This window comes from Protopterus annectens, chromosome 1.part0 (genome assembly GCF_019279795.1).
Source record: "Protopterus annectens isolate FY-2018-M chromosome 1.part0, PAN1.0, whole genome shotgun sequence".
In the NCBI taxonomy this organism is placed as follows: domain Eukaryota; kingdom Metazoa; phylum Chordata; order Ceratodontiformes; family Protopteridae; genus Protopterus; species Protopterus annectens.
The window spans coordinates 120,624,220-120,641,100 of record NC_056725.1 but is presented as its reverse complement, the minus strand read 5'-3'; the positions used below and the strand labels follow the sequence as shown (position 1 = coordinate 120,641,100).

Here is a 16,881-nt window from a genome sequence, read left to right as displayed (position 1 = left end):
AGGGCAGAGGATAGGACAGTCGAGGTTAATGACTAAGATGAAAGATCTACGTCATAATAAAAAGCATGGCAGGATACAATGGCAGGCTATAAGAAGCCTATCTTTTTTTTCAAACTGTTTTCTTTATCCATGTGTTCCTACATTATTCACTGATATTACAGCACTTTGTTAATGTTCATTTTACACTGCATTGCCTGTGGTTCTTTCATTGTTTACCACTAAATAATGAAAAGGTTGAAAAGATAATGGGAAAAAAGTTGTACCTATTTTATCAGAGCATTATAATCAAATCTGGAGGTCAAAAATAATCCCAGATGGCATGAAACATGCTAGAATTCTAATAAAGAAAGGGAAGAAATATAAAACAGATTTAGCTAATTAGATAAACCTCAGTCCTAAATTTGGACATAAAAAGTGGCAAAAATCCTAGCAAACAGGTTGGATGGGGTCTTACCCAAGATTTTAAGAGCAGACCAAAATGTGTTTTTTTTTTTTTTTTTTTAAGGGTAGGCAGAGTATTGATAATTGAAGGAATCTGGCTGGTTTTCTTGAAACCATTAAATTAGGATATCATTATGCTGGAGTAGTTTATTTAATATTAAAAAAGCTTTTGATATGGTACAGTAGGGCTTTCTGCTTGAAGTATTACTTAGAAGGGATTTTTTAGGATATGCCCATTCAGTGGATTATGATGATGCATAATAAATCCACTTTTGATAAAGGATTATCTACAAAAAGAAAAATCTCTAGTGGGATTAGGCAGGGGTGCCCTTTATCACCAGAAATGTTTTTTTTAGTAATTAAAGAGTTGGCTTTATGAGTATATGAGACATTTCAGCAGAAGCAAAGAACTGAGGTGAAGGGCATGTTTCAGCTGTATGCTCATGCTTGTATTTTAATGGCCAAAAACACAGATAAGTCTTTACAAATAGTACTGGATATATCTGAAAGATTCATCAAAGTTTCTGGACTAGAAAAGAACTGCAATAAAACAGCATCGGTCAGGGTGAGAGAAGGAAAAGGATGGGAAGCAGATGGTGACATATAGGATGTGGAGTTTCCCACCTGACTAGGTTTACAGGTGGGCTAAACACTTTAAAGGATGGTTATAAGAAACCTGGAAAATCTTGACAAGAAAAGAATCAAACTCTTACAAATGTGAGGTTGTAAGATATACAATTCAGTTGGCAAAATTAAAGCTATCAATATTATGATATTTCTTTCAAATTATACATCAGCAGGATTTGATCAATCTTTGGTGGATAAGGTTCAGGTCATATTTGAAGAGTATGTTTGTGTAGCAAGCCAACTCAGAATTCCAAAACAGAAACTTCTAACCTACCTTTTGAGCAGGGAATAGTACAGTTGTGTAAATGAACTTACAATGACAATAGATGTTTGACTGATCACTGCTGTAGTAGCATTAGCTATATGGGCTATATCTTGTCAAGCATATAACAGCCGGCCAGCTTCCAAAGCTTCAGGACACTTTCTAAGAGCCATAGCCATCAGTGAGCTCAGACTGAGCTGACTAAAAAGACAGGTTTATACACGAAGCAATTCCGAGCTTTCATGCCAACAGAGAGAGGAAGGCTGAGCCCTGAAAGGACTGTGGTAGGAACAGCAAAAAATAAGAATTTACACCATGGCATTAACAACTCACCAAAAAACATGAGGGATGGAAGGAAGACGCATCTACTGCAGTAGTGATCATTCAAACATCTACTATTACAGGAAGTTTAAAACCAAAACAAGGCACCAGAAGACTGCCAAAAAATCCAAAATTCCAGTTTATTTGATGTCACAGAAGGTAGACTCGCATACAAAACACATTAACGTTGAAACAGGAAATTTACTTACAGAACTGTACTATGTTCGTCATATTGATCATTACTGCAGTACCCTTAGCTATATGGGTAGATTACCCTAAATTACTACATTTGGGAGGTAGAAGGAGAACACTCCAGGAGTCCCTGGAAAATGGTCTTAGCAAAGCCTGATCTAGACCTAGTGAAGGAATCAAGTTTATAGTGCTGTGTAAAAGTAGGTATAGAGGACCAGGTTGCCCCCTTCTAGAATACTTCTAGAATCCAACTCTTTCCAAAAAGCCAGAGATGAAGCCAAGGCCTGGGTAGAGTGGGCCTTCACCCTACCTGGAATAGTTTTATTGTGGGGAGTGTAACAAAAGGTAATAGCCTTAGGCAACCATTAGGCAGAAGTATAACTGTTTCAACCAGCACCCTGATCCAGTACTACGAACCAGTGTCCCACCCCTCAGCTCTTCAAGTGAAAAGGACTTTCCTTCTACTAGCACACCAACCAGGTACCCAGTTGCATGACACCCCCCCCCCTTCTGCCCCAGCCATTCAGGTTCCATTTCTGTGCCCTGCCCCCAAAACTGTTTTAACTTATTTTATAAAAATTAAATAAATAAATAATTTATTCTTCTTTTAAACTATAGCAAACTGTTTGCTATAAATGTACCAAACAGTTGCTACAGTTTATACCCCGCCTGCATGGAGCACTACAGTGCTCAAGTTTTAATTAAAATAAAAAATCATTTCTTCTTTTAAACTGAAGCAAACAGTTGTTACAGTTTATACACTGCCTGCATGGAACACTACAGCGCACAAGTTGTAGTTAAAATGTTTTTTTCAAATAAAATTGCTACAGTTTAGACCACACACAGAGCACTGCAGAGCTCAAGTTTAACGGCAAATGCAATGCCTGCTTTTAAAAATCAATATTGTATTAAAGAGCAATTGAGATCAGCTGATCGCCTCCCAACACTTTGCACCTGCATCAGTTGCCCCTCTTGCCCCGCCCTAGTGCATTAAATAACAGTATTCATAGACAAATGAAAAACAGCAAAAAATAAAATTAAAATAATTTTATTTCAACACACTCCAGCACATTGACACACTTTAAAGTCCATCCGTCTATCAGACTTCATTGGATAACAAAGCTTCTTTCTCTGCATCTGATGAAGTCTGACAGAAGAAAGCACTCACTACTTTGAATAACCCAAACAACTTAAAGGTCAAAGAAGGATTGCTTTTTGTTTTTATTACTTGATTTCGACAATGTGTACATTGTACTCTAGTTAGCTTCCCATCTGTAAAATATCTACAGAAATACAACAGTGGATTAATTCAAACAAACAGGCAGATGTTAAAGCCATAATTCCTAGATACAATTAGGTAATATGGGAAACAGTAGGCATATATGGTTGGGAACAGTTAAAGGAGCTAGGTAAGCAAGACAATGGACAGGAGGGAAGGGGTTCTCATCCCCAAGAAATATGAAACTCTTTCATCTTAGAGATCAAAATAAATTTAATTTTAATACATCGCTGAAGATATATGCTGAATGCTCGAACATTGCACAGGGGAAGATATACAGGTTTATATCATAAGTTCGAAGTTTGAAAACTTTGAATCTCATATGATAAACATCATATGAGCGAAGTTTTCAAACATTGAAAGTTACAATGGAGATCGCCATAGGGAATATTTCCCTTCACTTTAAAGTAGTGCGATCTTGGAGTTTATATATTTAAGTAGCGGGGAGTGTGGGGGATGCAGGGGTTGAGAGTATTCAGGTAAGTTTTTTTATTTTTAGTTTGTTTATAGTGTACGTTCGAAGTTTGAAAACTTTGCTCATATGGAGTCAATCATATGAGATTCGAAGTTTTCAGACTTCAAACATATAATATAGACCCAAGAAATGCAGGTAGGCTCCTTGGAGTAAACAAAGCAAAAAGAAGGGTACAAGTAGCTTACGATATAATGATATCAGACAGCATCAAACGATTAAAAAACAGCCAGACTATAGAGTGTCTGGATGATTCAGAAGAATATTAATGAGGATGGGAAAATTACTTTTAGCATAGGAAATGGACATATGTACTTTTAGCATAGGAAATGGACATATGTATAGGATCAACAAATGAGGATCCTTAATTTGTGGCATTATAAAGTAGCACAGGATAAATGAATTTCTAATTTGAAATGTTGGAGATATGGAACTGAAGACACAGGAATTATCTGTATGTTTGGGAGCATAATACAGCACAACAGTGATGAAGGCAGACAACAACAGGGTGGACTGGGAGATTTGGCAAACCTCAACTTGGTCCTGGGAAGCATTGAGACTTGGTATAAACATGTGCAGCAAGCTGGGGTACAGTGGAATTGACCATCTGAATACATACATATATACCAAAATCAGTCACTGCATGAAAATAGAGATTACTGTGCTTTGTAAAGGTATGGAGTTTAAATGTTCATAAATTCATAGGAGGAGTATTTGAAACTGATTAGAGGCATTAAATACTGTTATAAAATGAATGTTGCAGAAATTAAATGCAAAAGATGAATATTTGTAACACATTTTTATTGAACATAGCTAAGAGAATATACTCTATATTAAATGAATTGTGTTGTTCAGGTATGAAAGCCATATATGTGGAGAATAGAAAATGTATTACAGTCATATATAAATATGTTTATCATGTTCAAATGTTTGATTATGATGAGGCATCTCACAGATTGCATATATATGTGCAGTGGATGAAGTTATTTACGTTGTTGTTCATTTTATTCTACTGAAAATGTAATAAAATGATTAAAAAATAATGAAGAGGCAGTAGAAATTATTGTGCCAAATTTGTACAAAGTTCACACTGTCATCTAAAGTCAAGGTGCCTAGCAGATGATTTAGTACACAGCACTAATTTCCTTGACAGTACTACTCTGAAGTCCATTTACTTATACTTCACCCCACACCCTATAAACCTCTGTTTACCTTATGAACAGCATCAAGCTCCTGCTTGTATGACATCGCTGCTTTTTGCTCTCTGCCCACTTCAGAAACCAGTCTCATGATCGTCTCTCTGCTGGCTTTGCATTCAGTTTCATAAGCACTGATGGATTCCGAGAGACTGACGATCTTACACTTCTGTGATGTGTCCTCTTTTTGCAGCTCAGCTATCTAAACAGTAAGAAAAAATATGCTTACTTTGCAAGCAAATAAAAAATGCAAAATAGGTTTTAGGTTTCCCAGGTAGAGTGATGCCTCTTCATAGCTCTCTAAAAATGGTACCGAAACCTTGCAACATAAATAGTAATGAAGGTCTCTGCATTCAGGACAACAGAAATAAACAAAAACAAATCAAGCACCATGCCGTACACAAACTTAGTTGAAACAATATCTTCATTAAAGGCTGTGAATGATCATAAATAATTTACTGAAACGACTCACTGCAACTCTTAAATAATCCAATGTGTTTTTCCATTTCAGAAAATGGTAAATAGTGGTCAAGTTAATCTTATGACAAGTGAGATCATTTTTTTTCCAGTGTGCATACATTAATACATTGTCATAATACAAATAAGAGTTTAGCAGTCTGGTACATGTGTCTGCCCCCTGTTCAGTATGTTTTAGAAAAATCGTAAAGTGGAAGAATCCCAGCGATAGTTAATTAAAATGAAGCAGGGCCCATAATACACTTGACTTGTTAAATCCTGTAGAAGTGGAAGTTCAGAGCAGGATGACATGAACAAACATTCACAGGAAAATGCTGAAGAATGGAAGTTATTTTGTGAAATGGGGGGAAGGGAAGTTGCCATACTGATATGCATGTGTTCTGAAATGCACAAGTCCAAACACGCACACACGTGTATATATATATATATATATATATATATATATATATATATATATATATATATATATGTAAATGTACAGAATTTGATTTGACATTCTGAGTCTTACTGTAAAATGGCCTGTAGCTCAGTGAGAACTACATGACTAACAAAATTAAACAGCCATGTAAAAGGTAACATGATTCCAACTGAGGTAGACATGCAAAAGTAGTAATATTCCATAATGTATGGGATCAGCAGAGTAACATCTTAGCAGGAAAAAATTAGAATGAAATGATAATCTGCAGATCAGTTCTGGTTCTATGATCATGATGGTGCAAAACTTAGTCTACTATGTACAAAAGGGTTTCTTCTTGCACAACAAATTGTATGGTTTAGACACTCAAAATTCTTGGTTTGAAGCCCCAGTATGCCAAAAGTACACTGGCAACTTGGGATGATAAACTGACACTTGGACACCTGTTTCACCTAGCAAGTGGTATGCATAAAACTATTTTTTTAAAGCTGGAAAGGACGTATGGCTAGCAGTAAGGATCTAGCCTCCCAGATCTTGAAAACAATTGCTATTGCCAGCTGTAGTAAAACAGTCCATCAGTGACCCTTTATGAATTCGTACAGTAAGAATAAGCAAAGAAAATTAAAATAACAGGGTGAACATTTCACATACAAGAAAGGAATTTAGTGTGGCATCAATAAATAACATGCATATTGAGATAGTAATAATAATATAAAAATATGATTAATAAATTTACAAATTCATAAGCTAGGATCAAATATAGCTCTATAACCAGTATTAAAGTGATACTTTTCTAAGTATAATTTAAAATATCGCAAAGGTAGAATACATTCCATAGTATGGGAATCCATGCCATAGAGTGCATTAAGCCCCGACTCTAGAGATCACCACAGTAAAACCTGCCAGTGGTGGCATTGTGTTAACTTGACACCAGTACTATAGGATATAAAACCAGCCTTCCCACAATGTCCCAGAGTAAGTAGCTATGCTGTCCACCTCCCATGACCCTACTCACATCACAGTGTTGCACTTGTCTGTCACTCTGTCCCACCTACCACTGCAAATGATGACTGAGTCCTGCCCATCTCTTATCTGTTGTGGGTATGGTGATGGCTGATACACAGCATAACAAGTCCATGTACTGCCCTGCATAGCCTGAGTGTAATAATGCATGCACCATTTAATTATGTTTTATCTGTGCCATGACCATACCTCTCAACCTCTCAGAGCAAGAAATATGTACAAAGCCAGAAATAATGGGGTAATAAAGTCCCAAAAATAGGGACAGATTTTAAATATTGCTCCTATAAACTTAGAAAGTTGCCAGAATGACAGATTTTTTTCATTATTATATAATGTCTGAAGGATATGAAGTCTGAAACTCAAATATCGGTCATTATTTAGTATTATTTAGTGAGGGCGGCCACGGTGGTGCAGCGGTTATCGTTGCTGCCTCACCGCAAAAAGTTCTTCGGTTCGATCCCCAGCTGGGGTTTCTTCTGTGCGGAGTCTGCATGTCCTCCCTGTGGTCATGTGGGTTTCCTCTGGGTGCTCCGGTTTCCTCCCACATGCCAAAGACATGCTGTAGGTGGATTGTACACTCTAAAAAAATTGGCCCTAGGTGTGAGTGTGTGCATGTGTGTGCCTTCAGTGGAAGGTTGGGCACCAGGCTGGCAACTGAACATTGTAAAACTCCACTGCCAATCATGAGCGGACAAGTGATCCGCTGTGGTGACCCCTAACTGGGAAATGCTGAAAGAGGAAGAATATTTAATATATTTAGTGACTTCAGTCCTCAATGATTTTTCAGAAAACCACACATTTTATGTGCCACAGACCAAAAATAAGAGGCAAAAACCTGGACATTCTGTGAAAATCTGGACAGTTGAGAGGTATGGCCATGACCCATAGCTGTGGACCATCTGTCACTGTTTTGCCAGTGCTGCAATACACTGTGCCCACCTCTTCCTTAGTGGTAGTACTGCTGTTGATGCTGCATGTTCCTTCCCTGACTGCCCACTGTGGCCTTCTGCTGCTACTACAACTGGTATCAAAGCTCTTATCAACCTGTATATGTGCTGCTAAATATGTTTGCATAATTGTATGTTGTGCAGCATGGTGCATACAGCGAAAACATACCTCTCAACTGTCCAGATTTTTGCCTCATATTTTTGGTCTGCTCTTCATGAAATTTGTAGTTTTATGGCAAATCACTAAGGACTAAAGTCACTAAATAGTGACATCCATTTGAGTTTATGACTTAATACCCTTCAGAAAATACATGCCAACACAAATCCTGTTATTCTAGCAGCTTTCTAAGTTTATAAGAACAATATTTAAAATCTGTTCCTATTTTTGGCCATTTGTCTCACCATTATTTTAGGCTTTGCCCAGATTTCCTGATTTAAGACGTTAAGAGGTATGAGTAAATTTCATCTTTCTGAAAACAAATGGACTGTACTGTTGTGCCCCTCTGAAGGTGTAAAAGTATCAGAAGTGTGTCATCAGTAGTCCAAATACATTCTCCACTATGTTTTTAATTTCTTTGTGGACTGCATTATGGGCCATTACCTGAACAGTTTTGGGGTCGCCTATGGGGGGGTCATCAACCAGGGTTCTAGGACATACCCAACATCATGTGCAACACTTAACAAGCAACATATATGTGACATGCTCCTTGATTGCATGGTACCTGTGTCCAAACACCTGTGTATCCAGCATGTTTATGCAGCTATCTATCAGATGACCCTATGTGAAGTTTACTCAAAGGAATCTTTGGTAGAGGTCAGACTTGTGCCAAATGTGTGAAACAAGTGAACCACCTAGGCATCAGAGAGACACACTACAAACAATTCTTGGCTAATACAGATTACTTAGTGGTTCAGGGAGTGGAAGCACTTCTTGTTGTTGTGTTGCTGGCCCCCTGGACAAGGTGGGGGACTTGATGAAAACAAGTGTGCAATTTATGCCTCCAAAGACTTCAGGAATCGGCTATGTAGTAAAATGCCCACATTGTGCCAGTTTTCTGCTCTGCAGTCCTGGATTTGCAACTCCACATGCAGTAACATAATGTTGGGGAACTAGTTTAGGGTTTGTGAGGCTGACTCCAGTGATATCCCTAATGCATTCCTCCACAAGTCACTTTAAGTTACTTGTAGCTGAGATAGTTAGTGCTACACATACCTTAGTACCCACAAGAATGGACATACCAGGCATCCCCAGCCAATTCTTCAGCTATGTCCCTTACAGTATATTTATCCACATTGAAATGGTTCACAATCTCTTGATCTGAGAGCTTGTGATAGGTAAGGTGCACCATAGACCACCTTCACTGACATGGATGGCTACAACATGCAACATTGCAGGCGCTGGCTCCAATGGCTGTTGCTAATACATGTTGCTGTGCTCTTGTTGCTGCTGCTACTCCTAGCATCACTACTATCATGTACACCTTGAATCTCTGTGTTCATAATGGCCATGCACTGTGGTGCAGCACACCCATTTTATATGTTTCTGAATCAGGTCACCATTTTATACACAGGCCTCCCCATTTTCATATAAATATGCAATCATTAGCATGTGCTGTATACCATGCAATACTAACCCTTGTGCATCCTCAGTATCTGCTTCTAGAAACACACTCATTACACTGGCACTATCTATGCTATTCTGCACAGTACAATGTACTGTACATCTATCAATCCCAGTCACTGCTACACCAAGAATGTTATATGCTCTATTTGATCCTCAGATGACAGCATTCTCCTGTTGACGCACCCTCCATTCAAAAATTTGCTAGGACAAAGGTTTGTCCAGCAGCATGGAAGTCAGATGCTAATAAGTTGAGAGCTTTAACAGATTACACTAAATTAAGGAAAAGGTAGAACACCTGAAAAGTGAACATAACTGTCAGTGTTTCAGAGATGTAGGTCATTACCCCATACTAATACACGTACCTCTACCTCCAAAGTAGGGGCCGCTAACAAACGTGCTATGTTAGACAGAAATATTCTGCACTACAAAGAATCTAACTAAAGTCTATCCCAAAATTTTTACTCATATATAAAAAAAATCTATGTTTAAAAGGCTCTTTTTCTTCTTTGTCTGTTTCTTGTTCTGAGCAAAACCTTTCTTATATATACAAAACTGCATACAACATTAAGCATCCATACCTACACATATAATAGTTGTGGTCTTGTCATTTTTTCGTGTATATGTTTAAATATGTTGACAGTAGGAAATGCTGAGTATTTGGTATGATATATCCATATATATAAAAACTATTAGAATGCTTCCTTTGTCTTTTTAGTAGCATTTCAGATATATGTATCTATGTATATATAGTTAATTCTGAATAGCTTAGGCCATGGCTAAAAACGCCTTTGGACTACATTTGTGATTAGAAATCTTTAATCAAAATGACTAAAATGTCAAAATATTATATAAACTAAAAACACAAAAAGGCACACCTACACATCTAGAAAAGCAGAGCTCAAATGATATCGCAAACATCTAAAAATCGCCAGCAATAAAATATAAAGCAATCCAGTATAAAAAAAGATATCCCCACTTAATTTAGAGAGAAAAACACTGAGATAACTAAGCAGAAAAAAAATCTTAAATAAACAATACAAACGATTCTATAAAATGATGATTTTCACAACCGCAAGGATCAGAAACAGTGAAATATAATGCCTGAAAAACAGAAGTGTGAAAAATTTAACTTTAAATGTATTACTGCAGGGAGACCATCCCTTCTGCACCCCATGATGTGGGGAGCAAAACACCCACATATCCCAAACTTATTTAAACTAATTTTATGATCTCAGTAATCTGAAGATGGGAGAAATCTCCCAAAAGAAGTGAATCACTACCGGCATACACTTAGAAATCACATTGGTCAAGATTCCCTATGGAAAACAGAGACTGAGACTTTGTCCCTCTGTTTTCTTTTTCTTTGGGCTACTGACACTAGATAAATTTCACCTTGATCATCTGTCTTCCCCTACCTCAGTGAAGCATAAACAAAGCACAAACTCACAATACTACTAATAATAAATCTAAACTATCTATAAAACTAAGAAAATAATAGCTGTTTCATCATGAATCCATGTAGGACAATCACCATGACCATAAGAACTAGTATTAACATCTTCAGAAGAAGGCAGCAATTAAAATGAGTAAGCACTCACAACAAACACAGCAATAACTACTAACTAAACTCTCTGTCTCCCACAAGTATAAGGAAGGAAAAAAATGCAACACAAAATAAAATAAAAATTACAAAAAAAATGCATGAGAATAAAATCAGGACTAAAACATACAACAAGAACTGTCCCAGAGACTTCCCATACTCTGGAACAGACTACCTATCTATGTCAAACAGAGCTCCTCATTAGCACTCTTCAAGAAAAATCTTGATGATTGGATGGGAAATGGGAAATTCACCCCGGGGATCACTTCTGTGGCTCTGCTCGACAGGGGCACAGGAAAATAATTTTCTTGGGTGGCGAAAGCCAGGGTACATTTTTTGGCTAGGCTTGTATGGGCCCTAGGGCCGATAGCCTAGTACCTACCTATGAACCTATAAGAAAAAATATGCATACAAAAAGGAAAAGTACGCCAAACAACCAAGTAAACCATGAAACTGAAAAAAAAAAACAAAAATGAAAAAGAAATATGCATAAAAAACAACCATACAGTCATTGTTCATCATAACAAACAAACAAACAAAAAACACAAAAATGAAGTGGATGATACCACGTTAAAAACTGCAGAAATTTAAAAGTAACAAAAAGCAGAATGCTGAAGAAACTTGTCACTCGTCCCTCTCCAACAGAGATGACAAGCAGGTGGGGTATTTCATTTAGAAGCTTTAATAAATAGAAACACATCAGGATGGATAGCAGCATCATAAAATGTAAATGAACTGGTTAACAGACAGGCCTTAAATACATACATACTTACATCTCAACAGCTTACTACAAAATGGCAGTCAGGCTCGCATGTGCTCAGTATTTATACACTTGTGCAAGCCCTTGGATAGCTACTTAAAGGTACATACACACACATTGATCTACAGCCTCCCTCTTAATAAGATTGCCCTTAATAAAAACAACATTAGAGTTAAACATGCATTATCATAGACATTAGAAACAAACACAATGTTCATGTCCAAATTGCTGTGCATCTATAACATGGTCTGGAGATACGACCGGATCTTGTAACATAATCTGGACGAACTTAGCAACAGGGACAGTCTTCAGTGAACAACTCGTATCAGGAACTTCTGGATTTGTCACAGGAATAGGAATATTCTCTGGAACTTCCTTTGGAATTGGAACATCGGACAACACACTCTGAGATAAACAGTCTTTCTCACAGGCTATGTGCTGTGGTATAGGCTTGGACACCTGTCTCAAATGTGTCAGATTTCACCTAAACTCTTTTCCTTGTGATTCCACAAAATACAACCTCAGCTGTGGCTAAATACTTTTCACAACTCCAATCTGATCATAACCTTTGGACATTTGCATCCTTACTACTTCTTCTCATAACAGATTGAGTGGTTTGCTGGTTTTATCATAGTAGGACTTCTGGGTTAAACATTTCTTCAACAGATTGGTTTTCACTGACCTGTTGTTCTTAACACATGGAACTGACAACTGACTACTGACTGGTAATGTGGTTCTGGTTTGTCTTGACAGAAGTCTCTGGGCAGGTGAACCAAGATGTTTATCACGAGGAATGTTTCTGAGATTCAAGAGATTCAGAAAAACATCACTATCGTCTCATTTTAACTTCTCTCATAACTGTTTTGCACTTTGAACTGCACATTCTGCCAAACTATTTGACTATTTGAAAAACTTTGTGCAGTCTACCATGGACTGCAAAATGACACTTCATCTTAGTAATGACAGTACTGGATGCAAGATTAGGAAGTAGGCCAGTCTCAAACCAACTAGTCCTCTCACCCTTCTTTTGGCAGAGTTGGTTCCTGGGTGACCACGATGCAAGATAGTAATTTACTCTTGTTGCAAGCAATTTGAAACAATTACATTTTGGGCCTTTCATAATGATACCATTGTCAGACAAAATCTCATCTCTGTATGGAAAATAAGGTTGCACTTGCTTTGACGGCCACCTCTTGATTGATAAAATGGTTGAGCCTTTGTAAAACTGGATCTGTGGCTGTGTGATCTCTTAGCTCATCAAGACATGTGGAAAAAAATGTTCTCACTTCCATGACTTCAAAATCAAGGTTCTCTTTCTTATGGTGTTCAGTGATGTTTCTAGGTGATCTGGGTAATGTATCAGCAAGATAAAGAAGTTTGCCTTTCCTGTAGACAAGAGTGAAATTATACTTTTGCAGTCTCAACATAATGCATTGTAATCTGGCTGGAGTTGAATGCATAGGCTTTCTCAAGATAGTGACTACAGGTTGGTGGTCTATTTCAATATGCACAGGTCTACCATAAACATAATCATGGAACTTCAAACATGCAAGCACAATTGCCAAAAGCTCTTTCTTGATCTGAGCATACTGCATCTCAGTTTGCATAAAAGTTCTCCATGCATAGACAACAGGTTGACCCTCTTGTAGAATGACTGCATCAAGACCAAATTTTGTAGCATTACATGAAAGAGTAACTGGCTTGTGAACATCACAGTATCTGAGAGTTGATGGACTGGCAATCAGGACAGTTTGATGTTGCTCTAACCAAGATCAGGATACATCTTTATGCGTGAGCTCTCTGAGGGGTGCTGTAAGGTGACTAAAGTCTGGAATGAACTTGCCGAGATAGATAACCATGCCAAGAAAATGTTGCAGGCCTTGAACTTTGGCTGGAACTGGCATCTCCAGAATGGCTGTTTGCTTTGAAGGGTCTGGTCGTAGTTCTGAACTAGTAAATAAATGACTAACATAAGTAACCTCTTGTAGCCTGAATTTGCATTTCTATGGATTGAGCTTAAGATTCACTTGATGTGCTCTTTCCAGAACTTTCCTGAGGTTTCTGTCATGCTCAGTGTCACCATTACCTCCTACTAGTATGTCGTCTACTATAATAGCACAAGGATACCCAGAAAAAACTTGCTCCATTGCACGTTGAAAAGACTTCAGTCGCAGAATTTGTCCCAAATGGCATTTTCAAAAATCTGTACCTTCCAGAGTACTGAATGTGGTGAGCAATGATTTCTTGTCAAGCAAGCTGAATTTGCCAAAATGAACTTTTTGCATCTAAGACAGAAAAAACAATGGCATTTGGCATTAGGGCTGTAACTACTTCAACTGTGTGCATTGGATGATGAGGTCTTTTTAGTGCTTTGTTCAAATCTCTTGGATCAATACATATTCTGATGTCATCTGAGCTTTTCTTATGAGTTACCACCATGGAAGACACCCATTCAGTTGGTTCTGCAACTGGACAAATCACACCTTGTCGCACCACTTTATCTAGTTCAGCTTTGACTCTGTCCTGTAAGGGTATTGGAACTTTTCGTGTTGGCCTGATAACTGGACTGATATCTAGGTCTGACTTCATGGAGTACACAACTGGAAGCTTCCCTAGTTTGTTTTTGAAAAGATCAGCATAGGTAGAAAAAATGTACTTGGTGAAATTAGAGTAATGGTCTTTCAAGCTAGCTTGATGGACTTCCTTATTAAATGAAAGCAGTCCCATTTTCAAACTGTCTCTGAGCCCTAATAATGACTGGACAAGCCTCTTGACCACATAAAATAGCAAGTTGTAACTTCTTCCAGTAGAGTAATATGAAAGCACTACTGAGTCTGAGTTTCTTCACCACCATAAGAAACAAGCTTTGCACACTTTGCCAAATCAAGCCTTTCAGCATGACACACTCTAGCAAATGTTTCTGTTGCCATAACACTGTACTTGAAACCTGTGTGAACTTTGATCTCTATGGGTTTTCTATTTATCTGAACACTGCAAAATATTAGCATAGGCAAAAAAAAAACTTAGAAGATACACAGGTAAATGTAACGGAAAAGTATAAAATAAGCAATTTATTGATGACCCAAAAAGTTTTATAGAGAATTTTGAAACAAGGTAAAAGGAAATGAAAGACCACTAAAAAAAGAAGAAAGAGATACATTTTGGAGAAGTATTTATGAAGATCCTGTGGAACATAGCAAATATGTTAAATGGATAGAAGAAGTAAAACAAAGAATAAGAAGTTCAAAGGTACAGGATATGAAATGGAATGAAGTAACAGCCAGAGAGATTAAAACAAAGTTAAGAAAAGCTTCAAACTGGAAGCCCCAGGCCTAGATGCAGTACCTAACTTTGGGTTAAAAGTATTAACATCTTTGTACGAAGATTAAGCCATGAGTAAGAACTATTTATATGCGCACCCTGAACAGACACCAACCTGGTTAGCAACAGGAAAAACAATGCTCTTACTTAAGAGTGAACCTGCAAGCCACCCTAAAAATTATAGACCAATAACTTGCCTTCCAACGACTTATAAACTATTCACTGGAATTGATGCAGAAAGAGTTCATAGTTATTTAGAAGAAAACTCAATTATGGCGATAGAACAAAAGGGCAATAAAAAAAAATCATAGGCACTGACACACCATCAACATAAATAGTAGGGCTGCAACTCTCTAATTGATCAAATTGTTTCTTTAAATGTTCCCTTTTAATAAAAGAATGGGGGCATTTTCATTTACAAAACCTTTTGAAATTATTTCATTTATTGCATCTGTGGCATTGCTGACCAAAAGCTAAACATTTTTTCCTTTTAGATTCATGACTTCCACCACAATTACAACAGTTGGCAATGAAATGAGGTTGGGACCCATGCTTTCATTTTGCTGACTCACTCTTATGCTTCACTGAGACTGTGCAAACTCTGGAATTTGGTGGAAACCTCTGGCATTTACCAGTGGGTGCTGCAGGGGTTACAGTTGCTGCCATGTGCTTGGGCCTGTTTCTTTTAACTACATGCTGCATACTCTCAACATGAGCTTTATCACTGTGCCTTCTACAGTTTTTCTCATTTGTAAGCACACGTGTGTGCTTTTTTGTGAACTTGTATACCTGACAAATCTCAATGGCCTTATTCAAAGTTAAATCATTGTCAAGAAGCAAAATCTCTCTCACAGCATCATCTTTAATACCACACACAAATCTGTCTTTTATCAACTTATCCCTTAAATCACCAGATCTGCATGTTTTAGACTTGTTTCTCAAGTCAGTTATATATGCTGCAAAAGTTTCACCAGGCTTTTGATCCCTTGTATAAAATAAGTGCCTTTCCATGGTAACATTTGTCTGGGGGTTACACATTTCTCTAAATTTACATTTCAGGCACTCAGGGTCCTCCCTTGACTCAGCTAGTACAACAACATTACAGTTTTCCCCCTCTCCTGTATACATAGCAGGTGCATGCACAAATGAACTTTCCCTTTCTATGGATCCTGACCCAGCTAAATTAAGCAGAATAAATGCCTTTGTATAGTCAGCTTTATCAGAAAATGCAGCCTGTCTGAAAATGTCATACTTTTGCTCAAACACTCTCCAGTTCTCTGCAATATTATTGTCAAACACAAGTGCACTGGGTTTTTGAAATCCATCTGCCATGCCCACAAGGTATGCACAAACACACTGAAAATATGGCCCTTGTATTTATGTAAAAACAAACTGTTCTGTGAGCTTGTAATAATGTTCAAATGCACAATACACTCTTTGAAATACTGTACTTTGCGAAATATGCTCGTAGTGGCTGTATTTTGTGAAATAACTTTGCCATAATACTGCACAAACATGCAAACACTTCATATGCTTCTGATAACTCAGATATCTTTAATTAATATGAAAAATATGTACTTAGTGAAAATGCAATTGTTTCCTCTTATAGGTTCATAGGTTGGTACTGAGCTATCTGCCCGAAGGCATACATTAGCCCAGCCACGTTGTGCGGTATTCACCGCCCCTTTAGTAGTTCCCTAGACCCTTGTACTAGCAGCTAGTACCCTTGGCCCCTATCTAGTAGTGCTGTTGGTGTGATCCCCGGTGTGAACTTTCTGTTACCCATCCACTCATCAAAGTTCCTCTTGAAGAGTGATAGTGAGGAGCTCTGTCTTATGTAGATCGGGACCCTGTTCCATAATAAGGGAAGTTTCTGTGAAGGGAATCTATCCCTCCAGCATGTTCTATTCATTGTTGTGTTGAG

General features: G+C 37.7%; 1 protein-coding gene across 1 annotated transcript in view; it reads right to left on the bottom strand.

Annotated features, from left to right (window-relative positions):
* Positions 1 to 16,881, bottom strand: part of CCDC170 (coiled-coil domain containing 170) — a 724,401-nt gene that overhangs the window by 412,666 nt on the left and 294,854 nt on the right. Inside the window, exon 5 of the mRNA XM_044088859.1 lies at positions 4,807 to 4,992. Within this exon, the coding sequence (XP_043944794.1) occupies positions 4,807 to 4,992 (186 nt within the window). The remainder of the gene's footprint in view (positions 1 to 4,806; positions 4,993 to 16,881) is intronic.